At 35.7% G+C, this 27,655-nt stretch overlaps 1 protein-coding gene across 1 annotated transcript; it reads right to left on the reverse strand.

Moving 5' to 3' along the window:
- Positions 1-4,211: 4,211 nt before the first annotated feature.
- LOC140166990 (neutral amino acid transporter 9-like) lies at positions 4,212-27,618 on the reverse strand. The gene is made up of 14 exons (XM_072190701.1): positions 27,370-27,618; positions 24,617-24,694; positions 21,830-21,962; positions 20,881-20,978; positions 19,863-20,020; positions 18,361-18,528; positions 17,182-17,256; positions 16,375-16,518; positions 14,859-14,963; positions 10,303-10,409; positions 9,035-9,139; positions 7,957-8,105; positions 6,952-7,041; positions 4,212-5,671 (listed from the first exon to the last, which is right to left on the reverse strand). Exons 1-14 carry the CDS (start codon positions 27,519-27,521, stop codon positions 5,503-5,505), a joined length of 1,731 nt encoding a protein of 576 aa, XP_072046802.1. The 5' UTR covers positions 27,522-27,618; the 3' UTR covers positions 4,212-5,502.
- Positions 27,619-27,655: the final 37 nt, after the last annotated feature.

The following is a 27,655-nucleotide window of genomic DNA, read 5'->3' on the forward strand; positions in this document are numbered from 1 at the left end:
TGCACAGAGGCGTAGCTAGAGTTTATGCCACCCGGAGAAAGGTATACAATATACCAAAGGGAAACAGCTGACATGCTCCCTATAGCTCTTTCTGAACAAATTATGTGTGGGGTGCACAAATCAAATACAGTGGCAACTCATTAACATGAACTTGTCTGGGCCTCATGATTTAGTTTGTGTTAACAGGAATTTGCTTTATCAAGTTGCCACTGTATCAATAATCATTAACGTTGTCATAGTGGAAGTGAATTTCCACCTTAAACAGTCTCATAATTACTGTTGTGATGAGTGCAAAGCATGCAAATATTGAGACTTTCACCGTTTTGAGAGGGCACTGAATCAATTTGCTTGCTGAATAGGTTGATTTGGCGCCCCTTCCAACACAGCACCCATGGCATGGCATGTGCCCCCCCAGATACGCCCCTGAATGCGTTATATTACTATTAGGCCAACAACAAAAAAAGGTTTGTCTCAAAGCTCACAAGAAATTTAAAAACAAATGCGAAATGCGAATTTTTTTATTTTTTTATTTCCCGACTTTTTTTCATGGTATTTTGAGAAAAAAAACTAAAAAAATTTTTTTTGAAATAAAAAACAATTTCCGCATTTGTTTTGTGTCAAATTGTGGGATTTTACAAACGCAAGCTTTGAGACGAACTTTTTTTTTTTTTGGCCTTACAATGTTAATTCATCCTTCATAATTACTACATTAATTTTAACCCATGGATCAGATATCACATAATTCATATTACACATAATTATAATTTAATACAAATATTTTATGCAATATTATTGCTTTTTACTATTGCATGCTTTTCTGCATAATTCACAATGCAAAGCTTACTACAAAAGTCAAAATCATATTTTGTAGAATAATGTAAAAGTCAATATTTTTGCGAGAAGATATTTCCACGATTTTGAAGATTTTGTCAATTGCGCAAGAATTAAATTTCGCGGTTTTGATATTGATACAATAGAAACCTAATGCAAAAGGTTAATTTAGCGAATTTTTATTTTCAGCGATTTTATGTCCACTCGAAATTCGCGAAAATAAAAACCTCACGAAAATTTCTACTTTTACAGTACATGATCATGTTGGTTTAGGAAACTGCAGAAATAGAACATTGTGAAAATATGAGGTGGGCAAAGTGAAACCTTGTTTTTTAGTTGATGTTTTTTGTTTTTGTTACATTTTTTGTGCCCAAAAAAGTGGAGTTACCAGTGAGTTTTGGGTCTTACTGGTGGTAAACTGGGGAGGGGGGAATTTAAGCTTTTAAAAAAACTTAAAAGTTTGGAGGGCAAATGCCCCATGCCATCTTGGCACAGCCCACTGTTTCTAAGACACATACAAAGGTAATAAACAAATTCAACTTGTTGTAGGGGTACCAAAAACTTTCAGTCCGAATCATGAGTCAAATCACCAAAAATTAACCAAATTTTTCATCTCAACTATTGGTTTCACAGTTGTTTGATGATAAAATGTAGTCATTTTAAAGTAAAGTTGAACAATGATGGCGCTATATATCTTAAATCTTGTTTGCATCTTAAAAAGGGTTAGACATATATAATGGTATTAGAACATCAGAAAAAAACTAACAAATGGCAAGGAAATTTTCAAAAAACTTGTTGTCATCAAATGGGATAAGTCATATTATTTGGCTAATTTAAATTTAAAATATATGTAACAGCGCCCTCAATTTGTACACAATGTACAGCTTATAGAATAAATATTACCACAAAAATACAGAAAAGGATAAATAATTTGATAGAGAAGTGAAAATCTATGTTCAAAATTGGTTTCTATTTAATTCAATATCCAAAAGTAACACAATGTTTTTCTTTCTTTTTCTATAATAGCAGCAAACAAATCTTGGACAGGAAAAGTCCAAAGTGGCAGGAAAAATAGCATGTCAATAGTCAACCAAATTGAAGGTTTAGTAATGCTGGCTACCTGCTGTCTGTTAAATTACTAGTCCAACCTCCCTTATCCAGACCTGAATTACTGGATATCCAGCAAAATGATCTTCAATAGAAAACTCATGCTCTGAAGCATTTGAAGGGCATTTCCCCTGTAAACAAAAACTTTGTCAACATTCCTCTTAGAAAAGGTTTTATTTTATTTTATGTTTTCTTAAAGGGTATTTCGTGATCCTAGCATCTTCTTTTTGTGATATTTTTCAGTAGATACCCACTAAAAAAAAGAAGCTTATTCCCAAAATTTAAGTTGATTCCAATTTTGCATTTGCATGTGTCAGTGTGTGTATTACACTTCCTTCATAGGCCACTGTTGTAATTTCGTTCTGGTACACCATTTACGAATTAATCTGCAAGAATTTTTTTGTACATAAACATTATGTAGCCAGCGGTTTCCAGTGATATAAAAATCTAAACTTCTTTTGAAAAAAGTGGGGGGATGAGGCTGTGGATCACGAAATGCCATTTTAACATACAAAAACATTTTGTTGAAAACTACAGCAAAATACTCAAAATAATTAACATAATGTTATATAAGTGTTGACAAAATATTTGGCAAAAGGTATTATACAATATCATTTTGACAACATTTTTAAAATATTGCTGTAGTGTAGTGTTTTTTTATACTAAATGTTTTAAAACATTTTCATGACCTTTATAACACCCAACATTTCATATTATTAAAACGTTTTTACCAAAACCTAAAACCCAAAATATATCTTGTTTAAAACACTTTTAACACATTTTCTGTTTGCTGGGTCTATGTTGTGTACAGTTCTGTGTTATACTAAAATACCCTTTTAGTGTTATCATACAATACAACCAAGCATTAATATACCACCCTCCAAGGACCACATCGCTTTCCAAAAGAACACATATAATAACAGTACAATATACAATGACATTCTTCATATTAAATAAAATAATTTCTTAGTATGCAAAAACAAATAAATAAGTTTTTAAATTGGTTTTGAAGATGTCCAATGTTTTGGTCTGCCTGATGTTGATCATTCCGTGTGAAGCAATTTTGCCACAATTTCAACACTTTGCACATTCAATGCAAAATTACATATAAATTACTTATCCAGATTATTATTTCACTTCACCAGACCATGTTTGGTCCCATCATGGCTAGATTAAAGAGACTGGACTGAATAAAACCTGCCATTGCGGACCTCCACAAATAAAACAGATTGCCCAGTATTATTTTTAGTTCATGTTAATAAGGCTATTAGTAATAAGGCTATGCCATGACTTGCAACATTTTTAATGGGTTAAAAGTCCAATGGATTAAAGATTCACTTGCCTGCTTCACCTAAAAGAGTAAAAATAAATGTTTTATGACCATATGTCATTTGTACAACAGATGAAAGTTATTTAGAGAATAAATGATAGGATTTTGTCTTTTGCCTATCCAATATCGTGTCATAATGGATGGGCTGGCCAATATTTTGAGTAGTATCCACTACGATAAAACTATTGGCCAGCCCATCCATTATGACACGATATTGGATAGGCAAAAGACAAAATCCTATCATTTATTCTCATTCTTATTCAGTTTTAATGTAATTTTTGCGAGAAAAACTGCCTTTTCAGAAAAGAATAAAGTTACTTTTGTGAGGACATCCCTGTTGTTTTAAATGAGCGAAACCATCACGAACATCTAAGTCGCGAATCACGTTCTTAGTTCTCGTGACGTGTATTACTTAACGCGCATTATCGCATGATCATTGAGGAGCAACAAGCGTGCCGCCGTTGCGTGGCGGCGCGCGCCCTGACTAATATCACTATCAACTATTGTGAGATATTATACACCAGAAAACCAATCAAATTACGTGAATTCTTTACAAGGCGCACCCATTGAATAAGAATATACAGTGCATCTACAAATTTGACAATCACTGTCACCTAATAACAAACTTGCCCACATCTAAGGGCAAGCCAACAGATCAGTTCGGGAGTTTTCAAAAAGTGTTAAAACAACAGGATACTGGTATCATTACAAGACACAAAATGGGGCCTTATGTAAAAATTAATCATTTTTGTTCCCTTTAATAAACCATTATGCTCAGGCCCATAACCAGGATTTATTATGGGGTGGACCTTTTTTCAAAATTTTGACCTTTTTGGACTGGGGGAGTAGATTTTGAAAAAGTGGACTTTTTTCCAAAATTTGGACCTTTTTGGACCAAAAAGGCATAGAAAACCCCCTATTTTTTTTGCTCGATACACTCACAAATGGGACTTTTTGGGTAAAAAGGGGGGTGTTTTGGGGCATTTGGGGATTGGGGAAGTGTCCTCCTGGTTACGGGCCTGATTATGCTTTATTTGTGATGTTAACGGGCAAAATGAGTCACATGTTGACCACATACAATTGTGACTTACTTTGCTACACAACTAATGTACACATGGCAAGCACTATATATATTTCTATTTTTTCTGAGAATTACATGAAACTTGAATCATTAGTTTCCAAGATCTGAAGTAAAGGTCTCTCTGGTCCTTTCAAACAATATACCAAATAGAATGTTCATTCTTATTGATGATCAATTTTCATACCTCCTGATCATTTGGCTTTATCACTTCACAGTTTGCAACATGTACACTATGAATATTCATAAGCTCATGAATATAAACAACAGTGGACCTCCATGTAACATTAATGTATAGTTGTATGAAAATACCGTATATCCTCGAATAATCGCCCCCAGGGGAGTTTATTTGAGGTCATTTTTAGAACGATAATTCCCGTTAAAATCATTAGGTAAGCTTAAAACTCACGCTGTAATGACGAACTATGAACGATGACTTCCGGATCACTTCTGGGTTTCCATTCAGACTTTCAGATCGTTTGTGCACCTTGGTAAGCTTACTACACAAGATAGCATGGAAATATTAGCATTTTTGAAACATCTTGGTTGAAAAAAATGGTGGGGGCATTTAATTGAAGGGGTGCGACTGTTCGAGGATATATGGTACGCACTATAATGACTTTTGCACAAGCGTGTCAAATGCAAACAAACGATTTACGCACACACAACTACCGCATTTGAACATTGCATGATTAAGCATTTTGTAGTTGGTTTGCTATTAGTTATTCAATTTTTATATGAAAGGTGTACCTCCTGGGAGAGGAGGTTATTTTAATATGACCAAATCAGGCATGAGAATGATCATCCATGAAAAAACCTGAAAAGTTTGAAAAAGCCTGAAAAAGCGTGTGAAATGAGGCTAAGAAGGCCAAAAACAGGCTGAAATTAAATGAAAGTGCAGAAATTTGGACCACAAAAAAGCAGGAAATTCTGCAAAAGCAGAAAATTCCCATGCCTGCCAAATGAACAAATAACAGAACACTCCTACCTATATTCGATTGAATGACTTTGGTTTAAGTTGCACACACTATATTCATCTTGTTCCATATTTTTAAATAAAATGTAAAATTCACATTGTTGACAAGAATTAGCCCATATGGACCACATAAAATGGCAAAACCCTTATCTACATACAAAATTACACGGCAATGATAAGTTATAATAAAAGAAACTGTGCTATAAAATTGACAAGTCCTAATAAAATAACAAACCCATGTAATACTATCTTAATTGGTGTGAGTTTACCATTTCTTTTTTGATCCAGTAGGTACACAAGGCACGGTAGGGTGAAGATGTATGCTAAGCCACAAAATGCACCGGAAAATCTGCAAAAAAGTAACAAGTTATAGCGTTAAGTTTGTACAACTGTCTTACTTTCAAGCATGTATAGTTAGCAATTTGACATCTGCCATACCCCTGATTTAGCTGAAGTCTTCCACAGAGGGAGTATGGTTTTCATATAGAATAGACAATTGGGTAATTTCTATTTGAAAATACTCATTCCAGTTGTGTTCCATTTCATAGTGTATTTTTGCTAAAAATGCTTCTTGTCGGTTTCAGGTATTGTTCATGTTTAATTTTCTTATGTCGATTTTTGTTTTGTATAGCGCCTCGGAATAGGTTGCCTAGACAGACGGTGCTTAATGCATTTAGTTAAGATATCGGTAAAGGGGGAGTATGGGTTTCAAAATAATTAAACCCTAGTCGAATCCATTTGTCCATTTGAAATACATACCCATGTGGAAGACTTTTCATAAATCTTCCACATGCGTATATCTGATTTCACAGCCCAATAAAAGTTAGCAGATCAGTTCACCAATTTTGTATTATATATGAAACTCATACTCCCTCTGTGGAAGACTTTAGCTAAATCTTCCACAGGGGTAGTGTGGATTTCAAACAGAATAGCCCAATTATCTCAATCAGTAAGGCATTAGATTCTGGTGCATAATTGCTTGATGGTATGAGTAGCCCCAGTAGTGTGTATTCCTGTTCTTGTGGAAAAATTGAGCTAACTTGGACATTATGATTCCTCTTGGTGAGGAACTTACTGCTAATTGTCCCGGTCTACCCATACAAAACTTGGGGAGCTGATCCTGGCTGTGATGGTTATTATATTTTGGCTGATTAGGGTTTGTGCCTATATTGAGCTATGTCCCTGAATCATGCTAAATGCTTTATAAAGTGTGTCAGCGACTTTCTGTAAAGTGCAATGATCTTATATATAATTCCACTATATAATCAATTTGTGGTTTTAGTATTTTACTTTTTGCAGGGGGGGGGGTGGTCACGATATCCAAATGTTTTAAATTGCCATTGTAAATATTTATGACAATTAATTTAATATGTTTATACCAAAAAATGTTTTTGCATTCTGAAGTTGGAGAGTCTACCAGAGTTCCAGTCATTTAATGGTCAAGTCGAGTTGAGTCGTTTCTAGCAATAGCAAGAGTTGAGTTGAGTCAAAGTCACTGACACTGTATAATCTCTATGGGAATAATGTCAAGATCCGAGTCAAGTCATTTCAATTTTGAAAGGTCAAGTCTGGAGTCATGACTTGTTACATGGCTCACTAATCACACATTATTGCTACATACATACATACCTTATAATGGTCCCAATCTTTGGTAAAAATATAGCAAACAGAACACTGATAGTAACAAGGCAAGTGTTGAGTGCCAAAACATGCTTCACGCTAAAAGAAAAAGAGATTGCAGAATATTAAAAACACATGAAAGTAATCAAAAATACATAAAACATGGGGACTACATGTGCAGTATCAAAGATTCACTCCTTTTCACTAAAAATCTTAAGTTAACTTCTTTTGCACAAGAGCACCCTTGAACACTGAACAGGCAATGCTGAAAACTCCATATCTAATAGATATTATCTATATATCAGCTAGATATTTAGCTTTGCCAACTATTTGTGACTCTAACATCCTCTTTTTATGGTGTGTTTCAGTAGATATCCACTAAAAAAGGGTATTCCCTGAATTTCAGTTGATTCAGGTTTGTGTTTGCAAGTTATGCATGATTATGTGTATTACATAGGCTCCATAGGCCACTGTGTTGTAATTTTTTTCTGTTTTCAGCACATAAATACAAATTTGACAATATTTTTGTGAAGCGAATGAATCTGCAAGAAATTCTGCAAAGAATTTTTTGCACACAAACAATATGCACACACAGGTTTCCGATGGTGGATAAATCTCAACTTTTTTTTAGAAAAGTGGGGAAATGAGGCTGTGGATCAAGAAATGCTCATTGATTTTGCCCATCCATGGAGCAAACTGCCCATCCATACTGATCAGTGGGTGGGTAGTTAGATCAGACCCTTCTCCAGGTTCAAATCTTTGACAGTCAGCCCCTCCCCCACCCCTTCATCTGACTCCCATTAACACTGTGTGGTAAAAAATCTAATTGTTCAGTGTGATGTACCATACATAAAGTGTTAAACAATCTGATTGGTAGACCAACAATTATGACAACAAGATGGGGTGGAGACTGTCTCTTCTACATGCTCAATGATCACCACTGTGTACCCGAAACTCTCAAGAATTAGGAAATTTACTTCATAATGTTCAAATTTATATCCATTTATTGCTTACCTTGGATAAGCTTTTCCAAACAATTGGTCCATGAGCTGAACTCTTGTAATGTAAACTAACAGAGGGAAGAGAGTTATCATCTGGAAGAGCAGGAAAAAACGGGCTGCGAAGGACAGAGGATCACTATGTGGCAAGTTGTCTAAAAGATTCTGTAAAAATAAAAAAATATGTAAAAATATCACATTATCAAATAAATTCTATTCTTGCACACATAAAACGAAGCGTAGTACAAGACATTCAAATGGGGTGCCAAGCCTGATTGAGGGGGACAGGTCTTTATTTTTCTCAAGCATTTTCACTTTGATTGGGGTCAGGACCAATTTTAGAATGTTGTCATAAAGTCTATAAATATAAATCCGGAATATGTGCCCACATTGTTTTATAAATGGAATACCTGATCATATTGAAAACTCTGCATTGACCCAGATGTACCCCACTATTATTTATAAGGCATTCTGAGTTACTCATACTATTACACCAATGTATATTCTTGAAGGTGTGTTATGTAATGCTATTGTGTGAGCTAGGAACCAGCACAGTAGCTTTGAGCATGTGCACTGGCTTGACCCCCTCACGTAATTAATAAATACTGCGGTTTTCCGAATTTTTCTGATCTTGATTTGAAAAGGTCTATACAAAAAAACAAAAAACTTTGGAATCTGTAAAGTATGGTGTCAGTGCCCTGAATTATCCGCCAGCGAAGTGGTTACTTAACTCCCTGGTAACTGGATCATGCACCTTTTGGAATTGACAGTATGTGCCACAGACTTTGTGTTGCGATCATTTTGATTGTGGTGTAGAATTCAAAAGCGTGATCCAGTTGACATGGTGATAATCGGATTACAGTTTCACTTCGCTGGCGAATAGGGCAGATAAATGTTGGTGGCCTAAAACTCAAAAGTAAGTGGCATTTCTTGGTTTTTGTATCTAATGACTTTTCATTTGTGTTGTTTGTTTTTAATTTTGTCTTATCAAAATGTGGACTTGTGTTTGGTCTGTTCTATGAATACTTATACATACTTAAGCAAACCAAATTGATTATATTGAAGGTAACTGATGACTGACAAATACTACTTACATCAGCTATACAATCTTTATTCAGCGGGAAAGATGCATAGAACATGACTCCCACAAACAGATAGGTCAGAGCCACTAATAAGTAGGCTATTGTCAAATCACGACCCTGTGGAAATAAACAGGAAGGCATTACCAAATCATCAACTTTGCATTATTAAAATGAGAGCTTTTAATCTTGCACAACTGATATATTGAAATATTAAGAAAGATATTTCATACTGGTCAGCATTATTCATATTTTGATCCCCATATCAGTACTGTATAGCTGCCTATAATATTCTTCTACTTTTTACAAACATTTGACAATGTCCCATTTGGATTCTGTGATGGTGTTTCTAGATTTCTTTCCATGATATATGATTCTCTTCACTGAGATGGACAAAAATGTATCATCAATGTCCAGAATAAATAGATCATCATCAAACAACCTACTGACCAGAGTGGTCTTTGTGACCATTGGGTCTCCAATAAGCCTCAAACCCCTCTGATAAAGCTTTAATTTTCCCCCCCCCCCCCCCCCACACACACACAAACCCACCCACCCACCCACCCCTTGGCCCTCAGTTTTGTTTGTTTCCAAATTTGTGACCCCTAATTGACAACGTTAATCCCCAAATGAAATTGATTAAAGACCACACTGCTACAGTAAGAAGTAAATTATTCATCACTGACCAGTACTGAAATTATATAAGTTAGTGTTATTATCCAGTTTAGCAATCCCATTTCAGAAATAGCATTATTAACTTGGCTAGGTTAGAATTGTTTCAACCAAAGCCGAGAATTAACCTTCATTCCTGCATAGACTTTGAAAATTTATGAGAAATGTTTTTGAGATTCTGTGTAAGAACTGATTCATACTGAAATTCTGGACATATTATTTGTGAAGTTGTTGTAATTATCAAATTTAAAAGGTCCATTTTTCAAAAGCCAATTGAATATTGTGATCTATAATGTACTAATCAATAACTCTAAAATAGGCTAATCCATTTAAAGTTCACACTCCCCCTGTGGAAGATTTTGAAAATATCTCCACAGGGGAGTATGAATTTCAAATGGAATTAGCACATCAACAACTCTTATTTGAAACTCACCCTCTCTCTGTGAATCTTTCTCAGTGGGTGTACGAAATTCAAATGGAATTGCCTGATGTGTCCATTCCATTTGAAATTCACACTCCCACTGCGGAAGATATTTCTAACATCTTCCACAGGGATAGTGTGGATTTTAAATGTTATATCCCAAAACTACAGTCTTATATTTTGCACTTACGTTATTTTCTGGACGTTTCTGATTTCTTATAATTGACGACACACAGTTATGTATGAAGTAGCCTAGTGCTAAAATTCCTGTCAGGGCTGGGAAGTTCCAGCTAAATACTGAGCACACATACATAAAAATAGTCCAGTGATTACAGGTATCATTAACGTACACTGTGTATTGTCAATGGAGCCATATTTGTTTGATCTTTTGACTGACCATCAATGCTTGACCGATCCTTATTATTTATGAAATATAAATTACATGTAATTGGCTATTGTTAATCGTTAATCTTTGTATACCTTTATGTGATGCATTGTCCAATACAATTTCACCATTAATTCTGATTAATTAGTTGATAGGTCTTAAAACAAGCATCAAACCAGCGTTGATGGTTGATCCAAAGATCAAACAAATTTGACTGTGCTGCCGTAAATGTCATATTGCTGTGATTTCCACATACTGGCGAACACTGGATTACTATGACCTAAAAAAGCACCCACATGTCTCCCAAATACATCCCAGTGTCTCACAAATACACCACGATGTTTCCCAAATGCATCACAATGTCTCACAAATACACCCAATGCCTCACAAATACACCAAAATGGCCCAGCAAATGGTCCACAAATATACCCAAATGGCTCAAATACACCTAAATGGCTCACAAATACACCCAAATGGTTCACAAATTCACCCAAATGGTTCACAAATGGTTCACAAATGGTTCACAAATACACCCAAATTGCTCAAATACACCTAAATGGCTCACAAACACACCCCAATGATTCACAAATACACCAAATGTCTCCCAAATACTCACAAATGTCTCACAAATACACCCAAATGGCTCACAAATACACCAAATGTCTCCCAAGTACACCCAAATATCTCACAAATACACCCAAATGGCTAACAAATACACCAAATGTCTCCCGAATACACCCAAATGACTCACAAATACACCCACATGTCACACAAATACACTTAAATGGCTCACAAATACACCCAAATGGCTCATAAATTGGCTTACAAATACAACCAAATAGCTCACAAAATACACCCAAATACCAGATTACTTGTATAAACTGTTCCTAAGCTATACAATTTGCTGAGCCAGTGGCATAGACAATGCAAAATAATTAATAACAGTGCCCTCTATAGTCATTCTAATACAAAAGGGCTGGTTTCTAGTTCTCTGTGATTTGCCAGTATGCAGTAATCACCATATGACAGTAATTAGTTAAGCATCTGAGGTTGTGAGGACTTTCTGAAATAATCAGCAAGAGGCAATAAAGCAACAAAAGTCTGGAAGAACTTGAGTCTTGAAGGGCAGACAAATTATGTTTTTTATCAATTTTGTCAGTCATGTTTTGAGTTCTTGCGGAAATTACAGAAACTGAATCAACTTGAATACTGATAGTGTGGCAACAAAACATTTTTAAACAACTTGGTTTTTTTTAATCACAACTGCATCATCTCAATGGACTATACCAGTTGAAACTCTTCTACTCCCTATGGAAGACATGACCTTAATCTCTCACACAGGGGTGTAGATTTCAAATGGGGTCACTCATTCAGGTAACCCTGTTTGAATTCACACTCCCTGTGTGCAAGATTAAGTCCATCTGTCTATGTCTTCCATGCAGGAGGATGTGTGGATTTCAACTGGAATGACCCAATGAGGCAATTGTAGTATTGGTGTATGGCAGAGCAGTTATACTGTATAATACACTTGCTTTGATTTATGATTAGAGGAATGTATAGTACAGGTAGGGTAAGGGGCTACAGTGAGGAATAGGTTTAGGTTAGAGTTAGACTTAGGGTTAGAGTCAGTATTTGTGTTAGGGTACAGTGCAAAGTGTACATGTACTATAAAGAATACAAATGAAGGCCTGCTTATATTTGCTCATCACAATTTGTAAGTACATGTATATCACTGCCAATGCAACAGGCAAAATCCTTTGAACAATATGGCGTCTGCCTTCTATATTGAAGGTTTGCAACATCCAAATTCAAATATGAAATAAGGTTCACTATGTCAAATTATGAAATAAGGGTAGCTAGGGTTAGGGCTAGGGTTAGGCTTAGGGCTAGGGTTAGGGTTATACCTACGGTTAGGCCTAGGGTTAGGGTTAGGATTACATGTAGGGTAACAGTTATCAGGTTAGATTTGACATATAGAACCTCATTTCATATTCGACATAGCAAACCTTACTTTTAAACCAGCAAACCTATGACATAGCAAGGTGTACCGATAATAACTGTAGTCACACAGAGAGACAGTCATTCTTTGTTCCTGCTGATCACTGCATACAAGCCCTCACAACCAATCTCTGTTAATACCCATTGCCTACATTTGTCTCAGGATGTCGTTGCATACGCATGATGGATGCGACAGCGTTATGGATGAAGTAACCAAGCGATAGAATTCCGCTCAAAGCTGGAAAGTTCCACTTGAAGGCTATATGCAGCATGATGAAGATGCCATGATGATATGTGAAGAGATTATTTGCAGCACAATAAAAATAACATGAGGTTATGTGATCCATGTAATTATGAAGTGTTATTTAAAAAGCAATATAATTTTAATTTCCAAAAGCATTAATTTCCAGCAAGAAAGCATGAGTGGAAAGTAAACAAACAAAACTTAAAAGTTAACAAAGTTTATAATCATTTTTGTATAAAGCTGAAACAAAAAACAAAAATGCGGAGCACACTAAAAATAAAAACACATGCATGCCCCATTGCTCATTTATTACATGAGGCCATGAAATAACTGCTTCCTTTCCCATACACACAATACTGATTTTTATTCCTTTATATTTTTACATAGTTTGTTGGTTAAGTGATTCTAAATGGTGGTTTCAAAACTTTTAAACTTTCTTTAAATATTTTTCTAAACTTTAATTAAAAACGTCATACAGAGGTAGGCTTCATTATCTATATATCTTGCTCTAACTCAAACAATAATGCTTTATATAGCTACCCAGCAAGCACAAAAATGTTTAATAAACATGAAACATTTTTTAAATGTTTTATATAAAAAATAAAAAAACACTACAATGACATTTAAAAAAAATGTTATTGCCAAATATTTTTCTCAAAAAATTGTGTAAACACTTATTAATGTAACAAGACGACCACCTGACGTATCTTACGCAATTTTGCGTGGTAATAATCAATCAATCAATCATCATTTATAAAGCTCCAAAATCATTAAACATCATAACAGTAATGCTCTATGGCACCAAAGCTGAAAATGTTCCTGCTTAGTGCTCATTATGCTTCCTGAAAAAGATATGATTTCATATGATTCTTGAATGTTTCAAAGGTACTGTTTTTCAATGCTCACAGATTTGTTACGCAGTTCTTTGCTGATACAGACCTCTTCATAACAATTCAAATATATCAAATTTTACTTTTTTTGACAATTCTGCTTTGACTATAATGGCCTATGCATAAATACTAGGTAGCAGCATGGCTGTGGAGATTCAGCCTAAGCTGGGTGGCTAGGCACATGCCTAGTAGACTATAAGCCATGCGTCTCTACAGCCCTTGGTTTTCCACTTTCGTTGTCCACTCTTGGGCAGAACATGAAAACACAACAAATCAAGAGTTAAGATATGTCTGAATTAATATCCAAAAAGTTCCCACATTTTACTTTACTCATTTAGGAGTTATTTGGGGTTAAAAATGGGTTTTTCGTCATTTTTTTCCATTTTTGCCCAAAAATGTCAAATATTAAAATAGCTGTAACTTTCAAAATAAATTGAGTAGAAATTTCATTTCTATTGTAGATGTTACATACCACATGGATGTCTAGCACTGGTGAATAAAAATGTCACAGCACAACTCTAAAATATAAAAAATGTGACATTTAACATCTACAATAGAAATGAAATTTCTACTCAATTTATTTTGAAAGTTACAGCTATTTTAATATTTGACATTTTTGGGCAAAAATAAAAAAAAATGACGAAAAACCCATTTTTAACCCCAAATAACTCCTAAATGAGTAAAGTAAAACTTGGGAACTTTTTGGATATTAATTCAGACATATATTTACTCTTGATTTGTTATGTTTTCATGTTCTGCCCAAGAGTGGACTACGGAAGTGAAAGATAAATGCCCATGTCTCATAGTCTATAGCTTTTTGCAGCTCATATAAATATGTAAGCTGTGTGCCCAATCACTGGTGTGTTGTGAAGTTACTAAATTTCTAAAAAAATATATTTATATATCATATTACTTTCCATATTTCATCATTTATTAAATGCATTAGCACCCACTGAGGCTGGAAGAAGCTGCAGCTGGGGAAAGCTGAGGGAAGCCAAGGATTCCCCAGCCAAACTGCCATCATGTATTTAGATGTCAAATATTGTTGTGGGCAGGGAAAACTCCTGTGTGTCATTGGCCCCTGAACATGTTTAAAGCAATACCGACTATGTAACCTCTTAGCAGTTTCGTTTTAAAAAACATGTTCAAGGGACCCAAGTACGTAGGAGGTTAGTCCTGCCCAATGACAATTTTATCTTTGTATGTAACATTCTTGCCTACAGACATACCTTCTGCATAGTGAGGTGACTCTGTATCTGTGAAATTGAGGTTAATTTTCCAACCTGCAGCCATCTTACAAACATATGATAACAGAAAAAATACTGACAATGTACCTGAAAAGGAAAAGAATATGTTGACATTGTCAAATTGAGATTGTCACATCAGGAGTATTAAACATTCATACAATATATTGCTAAGAGTTTGGCAAAGAGGCGAATCGATATTCGGCATTCTACCAAACTCATAACAATATCTATAAAATAGGCAGTTCTGGAACCACACGATCCCCCTGGCTGGGAGGTCAGTTAACTTGTACCTAGTGACCCCTGGTGACCCCAAAATGACCTTCCAAAAATGTGGCTCTAAATGTAGATTGTACCCACCAAGTTTCATGCCCATCCGACAGTTTTACTAATTTGACCTCAGATGACCCCTGGGTGACCCTGGATGACCCCCAAAATGACCTTCCAAAAATATGGCTCTAAATGTTGACTGTACCCATCAAGTTTCATGCCCATACGATAGTTTTTACTAATTTGACCTCAGATGACACCTGGATGACTAGACCTCGGGTGACCTCGACCCACTAACCAAAACAATTTGTTCTGTCTGGGGTCAAGATGCACCCACCCACCAAGTTTGAGGAACATACGACCAATATATTGCTATGAGTTTGGCAAAGAGACTAATCTATATTCGGCATTCTCATAACAATATCTATGATAAGCACTCAATGCTCAACATACAAACATGGGCAGATGGTGCTGTTACTATCCAATGACATAGCAGAAGTTGCACAGGGCTATTCCAGTTGAAATTCATACACCCCTATGGAAAACATGATCTTAATCTCCCACATAGGGAGTGTGAATTTCAAAATGAGTTACCTGTATGGATCACTCCATAAATCTACACCCTGTGTGTGGCAGATTAAGATCACATCTTCCACAGCGGGTGTGTGAATTTCAACTAGAACAGCAAATTGTACGTTTTAAGACAAAATCATGAGCAACTATGAATAATTGTTAAACAGTTAAAAACAGGGAAAATATGAAACATCCAATAGGGGAGTAACACAAAACATATAAACAAAGTTACTCCAAGGGTTTTTAACTTTGTTTATATGTTTTGTGTGACTCCCCCATTGGATGTTGTGTCATATTTTCTGTGTTTTTAGTCAGTTGGAACAGATTTTCCCTGTTTTTATAATTTTGTTAAACAGTTGTAATAATCGTGGCAATCTGATTGGTTTATCCTCGTGTCTGAGGCATGTTCTATCAGACGATAGAGAATGGTTTGACAAGAACTACTTGGCCTGTTGTCACTCTCAACTTAACATGTAATAAACATATTGTGCGATGGTACAGTACAGTTCAGTACATTTCAGTTAAATATCAGGTGATAGATACACGGCTGGGTCTCAAAACAATACTTTCCTTCTCTAACGTCATCACATGTTAACTGATCATTTCATGGGATAAATGGCAGCCTATTACTGCACACAACAACCCTGCATATACTTACCTAATGCATTAAATTTGGTGAAGAAGGTTGGTGATTTAAAGTTGATGAGAGGGAAGATGAGAAGACATAAGAAGAGAGGTACTGTTTTGGTTTGGTCCCACACCTCATCAAAGGTTGTACTACCACTGGGTGGTGGTAATGAGGCTGTGAACAAAATGAGTAGGAAAAATACAAATAGTACATACAATCTTAACCCCCTGGACACTACGGGTCATCTAACAGCATTTCTAATTCACAAGGTTTTGAATTAAATCAAATACTGGAACTTACATTTTTTGCAACTTGCTAATGTAAGTTCCAGTATTTGATTTAATTCAAAACCTTGTGATTCTAACGACTGGATGACTGAGAATATTCACTATTTTAGCATTTCTGATAGGTTGATAACTTGAAATGCTCATTTCAATTGCCAATTATTACTAGGCTTTAAACTATTTATGGTAAAGCTTGCATTTGCAGATGATCTTATTAATACCCTCCTTGATTGGTTCAAAATTGGACACAATATTCATTTTGGCCAATCAGCAGGTAGTTCTCATAGGGTTAACTTGTTGTAGCACATTACTATAAATCTGTAATGCATACAACTTTTGTGACAAGATTATGCAAAATTTATGAATTATTAAAAATTAATAATGACAAAAATTTGCTCAATATCTTTCATACTTTTTTGGCATTATGCAGCATAACAATATTCACTTGTGTATAGTAGTGAATTGATAAATGTCACATGGACATTTCAATCTACAACACATCGTCATGACAACGTACAAACCTTGTATGAACTGGGTGTAAAGCTATACTTACTATTATTGCTGGTATATACACATACAACACTTGACTCGGTGATATTTGCTGTGGGGTCATCCCCAACAATTCTATCTGAAGAAGCAAAAACACAACATTTGTCAAATCTTCAATACATTTTGCTAAATTTAAGAGTATAAACGATAAGAATTGTTGTTGAGATGTTAGCGCCAATTCCTATCATTTATTGTAATTCTTCATCAATAATTAAATAGTTTCAATTAACTCCCCTTATTTTAAAATGAATAAAACCTGTTGAAAACCTGTGTGTGTACGTATTACGTGTATGCCTACAACGTGCTACATTTGTGCACCTTGACCAGCTTGTTCTGTGACAATGCAGGCACTGTCATCTATCGCCTGATAAATGACGCTCAGGAACCAATGAAAGTGACCACTTATCTGCTGATAGGGTATAATTGAAATGATTGAGCTGGACACCCCTGTTGTAGTGGTATAATCCAATTAAGGTAACTTAAAACCTACATGACTTTTTTCACCGCCAAAAAATGCTATCTAAGGCAGTTAAAATCCAAGAATAAAAAAATTGTCTCAAATCAACATTTTGTACTTTATATTTAACAATACTTAGACATGGTGAATTGCAGACATACATAATCAGAGGTCATATTGCAGCTATTCCATTTAAAATCCAAACTACCCCTGGGGAAGATTTTGGAAATATCTTCCACAGGGGGAGAATGAATTTTAAATGGAATTAGCACATTAGACAGCTTCATTTGAATAAACCCTCTGATAAAGACTGAACCTGAATCTTCAACAGGGTCTCCCTGTCTGTCCGAAACCCAGTCAGTCCAAAACACCGTCAGTCCAAAAATCTAATTGAAGTTAGGGTTAGGGTTATGGCTAGGGTTGACGTCTTTTTCAGTTAGATTTTCGAACTGACAGGGGTTCCGATTGACAGTGTTTCGGACTGACAGGGTTTCAATGGAGCTGCCAATGTGTACATGTTCATTCCATTTAGAATTCATACTCCCCCTGTCAAAAATGCAGGATTCCGCATATACGCAGAAATGTTTCAGGTCTGCTTATGGTAACAGCAGGTCACACGCACAATACTGTAGAGAAAATTTGACATGAGAAACAAGTACACAACCATGGCTCCTACATGTATAAGACCCCACTCACTCCCACCTCCCATCAAGTCATTATACTTACCATAACAGAAGGTCACCGTACTGTAGAGGAAATTGGACATAAGAACCCAGTACACAATCATTGCCCCTATAAGTGCTGATAATGAGAAGAAGACTGAGACGATTTCGCCCCATCTGCCCAGGTAGGCTTTGCAAACATCAGAAAACTCGACCAGTACACCATTTTTTCCTGTCATTCAAAACAGAAAATAAAAAGAACAGATAGTGAACATGTAAAATTTGTCATACCTGGAACTTGTGTGTCTATACACGCTTATATGCTGAGTTTATTATTTTAGAGGATGTCAACAGAGAAATCCTCATTCTTTTTCTTAAGTTGACGCGGCAATGAAGAAACTAACATTCCTCATGAATTAATCATGTGAATTAGGTCCTTGATCTAATGGCTGGAATTTGGGCAGGAAGAGAATTCCATAATTGGGCTGTAGATGTTATCTGAGAAATGGCTGAGAAGAACTAAAATGGGTCATTTTGCCAAATTGCCCCCCACCCCCCATCCCCCGGATTGACGCTCATGATGACTGAAAAACTTTCTATCGTGTCCGACTCATTAAAATATTCTCGCACATCTTGGGTGTATAGCACGACTGCCTGTCATCGCCTGTGTAATGCCCCATTGTAACAAGAACGCACTCTGAAGCTCTAAAAATATGTGTTCAAAAACAAACGCAGTCACAATGTCGATCTGCACAATCTCAGATCCCCAGATTCTGATGAAAAGTCGGACACTCTTTTAACGGAAAAGTTTCTCATCCATTAACCCAGATAGTTAATGAATGAAGGCAGCAGTCTATGTGGTGCCTAACCAATCTGCCATTTACTCACCTGCACTTTCTACTGACTTATACCCTATAGCATGTATACAGGGTGAGTCCTGCCATGACTATTAATAACACCACACCACTCACCTGCACTTTCTACTGACTTAACCACCCTATAGCATGTATACAGGGTGAGTCCTGCCATGACTATTAATAACACCACACCACTCACCTGCACTTTCTACTGACTTAACCACCCAATAGCATGTATACAGGGTGAGTCCTGCCATGACTATTAATAACACCACACCACTCACCTGCACTTTCTACTGACTTAACCACCCTATAGCATGTATACAGGGTGAGTCCTGCCATGACTATTAATAACACCACACCACTCACCTGCACTTTCTACTGACTTAACCACCCTATAGCATGTATACAGGGTGAGTCCTGCCATGACTATTAATAACACCACACCACTCACCTGCACTTTCTACTGACTTAACCACCCTATAGCATGTATACAGGGTGAGTCCTGCCATGACTATCAATAACACCACACCACTCACCTGCACTTTCAACTGACTTAACCACCCAATAGCATGTATACAGGGTGAGTCCTGCCATTACTATCAATAACACCACACCACTCACCTGCACTTTCAACTGACTTAACCACCCTATAACATGTATACAGGGTGAGTCCTGCCATGACTATCAATAACACCACACCACTCACCTGCACTTTCTACTGACTTAACCACCCTATAGCATGTATACAGGGTGAGTCCTGCCATGACTATTAATAACACCACGCCCATTACAAAGCCAGCTTGCTGTATGGCCCATGGCATACTTAGTAGCGACGTCCCCATCATGGTATTCCAGATGGAAAATCTGAAGAAAAGAAGCAAAATTATTATTTTGTAAGTAGTAGGAAGCCATAAGGCTTACATAATGTGTACAGAGAATATGATCTTTTCAGTAAATCCCATACGGGGAAAAGCCTTTGCAAGTACATCTGAGAACTCGTCATTTGACGTCACACTGATCTGTGCCGAACATCGTTTACTGCACATTGCAAGTCGGCGTGACGTAAAATGCCGACATCTCAGATGTACTCGCCAAAAATCGCTTGCCCCCCCTCAATCCATGTAAACCGCAATCCAAAGTAAGTAGTCCACTTGGAAAGCTAACAAACAGAGGGAGTACGGTGACTGAAATGATCAGTTGTGAAAATCTATCAATTGTGCACACATTAATTAAATCAAGAGTTTTAAGCTTAAATACAATATCCAGAGTATGCACAATGGGCAAGTGGACTACCGAGTAGTCTACCTTAGCCTTTGCCAATAAATTAGGGTTAACGAGGCAAAAATCAAAGATTTAAACCAAGGCATTGCGTAGATGCGTATAACTTAAATATTCATCTGTCAGTCTGCATGATCACTGGCCTAATATGTAAGGGGCAGCCTATTTATTTAATAATCACACAAATAGCTGCATCAGCAGATAAGCGAGGTATGCTTGTTTTCTGTTGACAAGAGACAGTCTTCAATGAATGGCTCTTTACAGAGCTACCAAACCTTTTTTTTAAATTAAAATTAGCAGATAGTGAGATCTGCTTGTTCTCTTTTGACACTGGGCAATTAATCTTCAGTGAATGGCTCTAATTTTCAGAGCCACCACTTATTTACTTTTCTCTGTTGGCAAGAGGCAGTGTATATGAACTCCTGTTGTAAAAGCCTATAACTTACATTGTGATGATACTATGTTGCTTGCCTTGGGCATCTGTGACGACACCAGTAGGGAAGACTGAGAATATGTGTGGTGGGAGAACATGGTCTGGGACAATCTGAAAGAAAATTCATCCAAATTTGTGATCACTTTGACTACTATAAAAATGCACTTGAATTCTATGTCCATTTAATATATGAAAACACACTACAACAATATTTTTTGAAGCTATCAAAATGTTAAAATATTTTTTGTGAAACATTTTAGAATATTTGCAGCAAGCTTTCATGTTTGCTGTGACCATCATCATCATTATTAATGATAAGGATGGATAAGGAGATGAGTATGATATTGAGATGAAGAGGATCTATTATTACACCTCATATTGATGAGTAAATCATGACACAATCAATTTCACCATGTTATAGATTTCCCTATCTACATGACAACCTCATCTCCATAGCCTAAGTTTGGTGTAATAAAACAAATACTACATGGTTTGGTTTATATTGGGGAAATAGGGTAACTATTTTCCCCCTCTGTACTGGCTATGGGCCTATCACTCCGAACCAGAAGAGCAAGGGTGATAGGCCTGAAGCCAGTACCTCAGGAAAATAGTTTGCCAAATTTCCCTTCTAACCATGTAGTCTTTGTATACATTAATCCGACGAGCCAAGTGATGGTCAGAATTCATCCTGCCATAATTACTGGGGCCATCCGCACAAAACTGGTGTTGTACATGTAACTGCCCAATTGGGTGGAAAGGTGCTGCTTCAAAGACAATCTTATATTGTATTGTAAACATACTTTTGTCACATGTGTGATACATCACCATTTAAAATTCCCGCAAAGCCTGCATCATTTCACACTTCAAGTGGGATGGCCCTTCAATGGCTGCCATTGAGGTGAAAGAATGCCTGGAATCGGATTTGCCATATTTCCCCTCTAACCATGTAGTAAACTGCTTACCACTGGATCTGGCTGCAGTCTCTGGTAGTATCTGACTCTATTGAGTGTAGCTGAATCCTGAGCATCTACAGCATGGTGTAAATTGCCTCCATCAGAGGAGTATGTGGGAATACTGGAATGGTGCAGTGGTTTTCTGTCAAGGAAAATAACAAGATTGGATGAAGAAATGTCTCACTACTTTTTCTTTATAAAATATCAATGCTGATAAATTTAGCATCGTGTTGCTCAAGCATCTCATCTCTTCATTGTGTGATAAAATAAATCATGGATGTGATATTTGCCAGGTATGTGTAACACAAACAATTCAACAATATGGTCAAACAGCAGTCAAGATATTGAATAGTCAAGTCATGAACCTTGAGTTAGTGGCGTAGCATGTGTCATGACATTGGGGAAGCACCGACCATGATCGGGGGGCACCGGGTCTGATTGGGGGGAGCATTTTATGGGATTTTTATTTTTTGCAATCGATTCTATGACGTAAAATTTCCAAATGGCTCACCAAAAATCGCTTGCCCCCCCCCCTCGGCCAACCAAAAATCGCTTGACCTCCCCCCACCCCTCGGCCTGCCTAAAATTCCTTTCCTCCCTCCCCTTTGAGCATGCTAAATTTACAAACCTTAAATGGTCTAGATACATGTTGCAAGCTCAGCGAGTAGAAAAATTTGCATATTAAGGGATGGGGTATGAACGTTTGGACAGTATTAATTGTGGGACATTAGAGCACATCAGACATATCGAATTGCATTCTGAATACGAAGAATGTCCTTCTGATATCAAATAATTTTGATTTTTTGAAATTCGCAATGTAATATGTGGTCATGTTTTTTATACTGGGACCCTAAAAAAGGTGGTGCTGTCACATTTTGCTAAATCATTTTGTCTACTTATTCCTATATTTTTGCTAAAATTCATCATGAAGAAATGGTTTTGGTCTTATTTTGAAGATAAATTATTAATCTAATGAATTAATAACAAATACAATAAAACAAATGTATTAATTAATTATAACAGCTTAATTAAGTTAATTAGTCAGGGGTGGTGACGGAAGTGGAGAAGCCGGAAGCGGAGGAGCTCTGTGTAATTCCAATGGGAAGTTGGTGTTCATTAATAAAATTTATGCACTTTGTTGCCTAGTAGAAGTAAAAATGCATTTGCATAATGTTAATCTTATTTTGTAACTTTCTATAACTATAATTGCCTAGTTAAACTCAATAAACTTAGTAATTAGGGATTTAACAAGCTTTTAATTAATGCAGTGGCATGTGGGTCATCCAATACAATGGGCTTTAAATTTTGCATGCATACATATGAAATGAATTTCAATATTGTTTTATCTTTGAAATATAAAATAAATCTTCTCAAAGGAGATTATTACAGTCAAAGGATTTAAACTGAGGACATATTGATCTCTGGTTATTGTTAAATAGTTTATTGATGTAGGCTAATTGTGCATGTATATGCCTCCATATGTACATTTGTTACTAATTATTCACTGTATATTGATTTTTGGAACACCCTATATAGGAATTGGATATTTAAATTTGATATTATAGCAATTCTTAAAACTATTTTGAATATATTTTCCAAATTTAATGGCACTAAGGGAAATTTTACATAAATTAAATAATTTAAAATACAACTTTTTTCACACCCTGTATAACACAATGGGCTTAACAAATATAATGTAAACTATATATTTAATGAAAGGACTAACTGTGTACATTCCAAATATCAAGTTGATTTTCCAATTTAATATACTATGTAGAAATATTGGAGTTGTAAAGAAATTTATTTTTTTCGGTATTTTTCAATGGAATCACCCTGTATATTTTTTGGTACACCCTGTATATCCACTCAAACTTTACAGATTTGCAATCGTGACAATATATGCTTTCTAAAAATGTATACTTTTACTAGTTTGGGTGCAAACTTTTTGAAATACAATCAGAAATACAAAAAAGGAGTTGATTTTTGACAAATTGCAAGATGTGACACAATTGGGTCCCACCTCAAAAAACATGACCATGTACACATTTTATGGCAAATGATTAAAAATTGATATTTTGATATTTAACAGTACTCAAGTAAACTTTATAAATCTGATGATTTATACTTAAGTGTTGTAGGTGGGATGAAAAGTCGAAGATCAATTGAAAATTTTGATCTTTCATATTGAAGATATGGATTTTTTCCCCAAAACACCAAAAAAATTAGGTCTTTTGGGGAAAAAAATCCATATCTTCAATATGAAAGGTCAAGATTTTCAACTGATCGTCAGTTTTTCCTCCCAGCTACATACACTTTAAGAATATATCATTAGTTATATAAAATTTACTTCGAGGACTGTTATATATCAAAAATATGAAAAATATCAAATTTTAATTATTTGTCATAAAATTTGGATTATATCGTGAATTTCAAAAAATGAAAACTATTTGATATCAGAAAGACATTCTTTGTATTCAGAATGCAATTCGATATGTCTGATGTGCTCTCATGTCACACAAAAATACTGTCCAAACGCTCAAAACGCTCATTCCAGATCCCTTAAGCGTTTCCGTACTGTTTTTCTAAGCCTTTTTAGAGCGTTTTATTAAAAAGGCGCCCCATGAATGTGTGCCAAAATTCACTTGCTCCCCCCTTAGCTTGCCCCCCCATTTTACCCTTCCCCAGGGCTCATAATTATTGCACAGCCCCTAAGGTGTGTACTGAGTTCAACTGGAATAGCCCATAATATGGTTGTTATCATCATAGTCCTGATTAAGCTGTGGGGTGATATCCTACCTTCGTTTCCTGTCTCCTTCTGATAAACTGTTATCTCTTGACCTTGGGCTTTGCCGGCCATAATCGGATATTGAACGCCTGAAACAAGGCAAACAAACATGAATGTAGATGTCAAGGACTATTCTTGTAATTCTATGGAATCCTAAATCATGGACACAACATCTAGTAATTATATGACAATTTACCACAATAAATTGTACTGAATATTTTGTCATTTGATCCTTAAAACATCCAAATTTATTTTATTTTATCTTTTTCAGACAGATCCATTTTTACTGCACCAGAAATACAAATTATACAAATTATGTAACCCTACTTTAATTCTTTTAAATCAAATGTACAATGTAATTATTACTTAGAAAACAAAATCAAAGTTAGTTAAAGGAGAAACTAATGAGAAACTTAATGTGGCTGTGTATTCTAGACATTGTTTCTTTGTAAAGTTTTAACAAGCAAATTATAGAAAGTCCAGATTTGTAAACCCCAATTGGGACTCTTTGTTTCATTGTGTTGTGTCATAAATTTTGATCTGTTCCTCACTGGAAAATTGCCTTTCCTCTAGGTCATTTATCAAATAAGCACTTAAGGGGGTACTACACCCCTGTGGTAAATTTGTGACTATTTTTGCATTTTTTCTCAAAAAATAATAACACACTAGTAACAAAATTTATGTATATTATTGGGGCAAGGAATCCAAATACTACACTGAAATTTCAGTGACCCAAGACAAGCGGTTCAGTATATATGATAGTAAATGAGGTACATCCTAACGGTACCTAAATAACGAACGGCTTGTCTTGGGTCACTGAAATTCCAGTGTAGTAATTTAATTCCTTGCCCCTATAATATACATAACTTTTGTTACCACTGTGTTATTAGTTTTTGAGAAAAATGCAAAAATAGACACAAATTTATCAAGGGGTGTAGTACCCCCTTAAAGAGAATCCTTTAATTTGTCATCAAAATAATTACAATTGGACCAACAATATATCTTGGCACTATTAAGCTTTTAAAAGAAGATGCAAATAGGAGGAGCCGGGACATGGTACAATGTAATAGTAATGTTTATGGGAGGATCGAAGAGCCCATGCTCATTTTGATTTTCCTGATTGAATAGTGCTGTCAAATATGTGACTATCCAGCACAACTGAGCCCTGAAGTCGCCAATCATCATTTTTGAGATATTCAACCAAAATATTCTGCTTTAAATTAGCTTTAAAATGATGTATATCATGTCTATAGTACTTGACATTAAAAGTAGTGAATCAATAAAACAGTCAATAAATCCTTTGTTTCCTATTGTTAATATTGTTAAGTTCAATGGAGCATATCTCAATAGTGGCACTGGCGACATCCGGGCTCACTTGTGGTGGATGGTCATATGGTTTGATTTGAAAACCTAATGAATGTTTATATTTCATTCATTATTCAATTTTAGTCATTAATATTATTTAATCATGTTTACAAGTACTCGCCAAGAATGGCAAGTCATAAGAATTACAATTTACAATCCTATTCACTATACACAATTATGCCAAGATTTTCAGTCACAATGTGCGTTTTGGGTTTAAATTGTTATATATCTTGAGTGCTTATACACACTAAGATAGCAAAAGTACCGGTATACATTTTTAGAAATCCCAACACACAGAGTAACATAAATGTAAGATACACTCTAAAGAAAATATTTCCAAAAATGTAAAAACATTTGGTGCATGTGTATATTTCGGTAAATCATGACATACTGTAGCAAAATATTTTTAAAAGATTGTATAATCGTATATAGTGTAATGAAATTGTACACCCACTATTATGAGTAGGCCTACAGGTATCAACATTTTGTGATGAAACAAAAATTATGACAACCTCAGGACACATGGTCATCGGGCCAAACTTCCATTCTAATGGCTACTCACAATTACTTGAGAACTCTAGCTTTGAATTGGCACACGATAGTTACGCATTTGATGCTAGAGTGCTTTGCTATTGTTTTTCGCTCGGACAGCGGTGCAACGAGCGTGATCGGTGGTGAAACAATGCAAGTCACGAGATGACCCACCTCATTTACAGCCGGTTTCTGTCATCAAGTCGTGTTCGCGATATAGCCACGTTGCACAAGTGAGGTCGAGACTAATTGGTGACGTCGATAACAACGAGTAAACAAAATGGCTGGGAGAACTGAGAAAGTCGTGTTTTTTAAAAAATGTTTCATTGTGATGATCAGAAACCTCAAAAAACTTTTTTTGACCGCGCTTGATATGCTAACTATATACAGGTACATTGAAGGATATAAATTGGATGGTAAATAAGCCAAATATTGCAAGAAATCTACTCGCTAGAATCCTAGCGAGCCTGCAAAAAAATGTCCGTCCATGCAAAAGTAATAGTGACAACGTAAAATCGTGACTAATATAGTCAAACAAATGTCTTTTTTTTTTTAATGTTAAATCTAACATTTGAAATAATATTACATTCAATAAGCGCTTTCGCAATTTCTGTTGCACATACATGTACAAATGTACATGTATGCACAAAATTCCTTGCCTGATTTCTGAAATTGCGAAAGGGTATTTTAAATGACAAGTTTTCAAAAATTAAAATTTCTCTTGGACATGTTGGAGCTGGCATATTTTTCTACAGGATTTTTCTTCAGTTAACTACAAAGATCTATCTTTGAAATTTTATTTAATAAAAGCTGTTACTAAAGCTAGTTAGTAAGCTTTACTACATTTACATAGCCATGATCCACTTACAACTGTCTATTCAATATTGGAACACTGCCACCACCTTGACTGCCAGTATTTATGAGACTGTTTTGACTCCCAATATCCACGTCAACTAAACTGCCATCTTCTGGAGATGAGTTGATAGACCCAATTGTAAACTTGGCTTCTTTAACACTCATCTTGCTGCTGATATTTTTTGTTTCATTCCAATTTCACAACACTCTAGGACAATGAATTGGGAACCTCTTGACTTTGACTTCCGACGTACATGAAGTCCTTGTCCTTGTCATGCTTTGTTGTGTGACATTTGGTG

Source organism: Amphiura filiformis, chromosome 1 (assembly GCF_039555335.1).
Source record: "Amphiura filiformis chromosome 1, Afil_fr2py, whole genome shotgun sequence".
NCBI lineage: Eukaryota > Metazoa > Echinodermata > Ophiuroidea > Amphilepidida > Amphiuridae > Amphiura > Amphiura filiformis.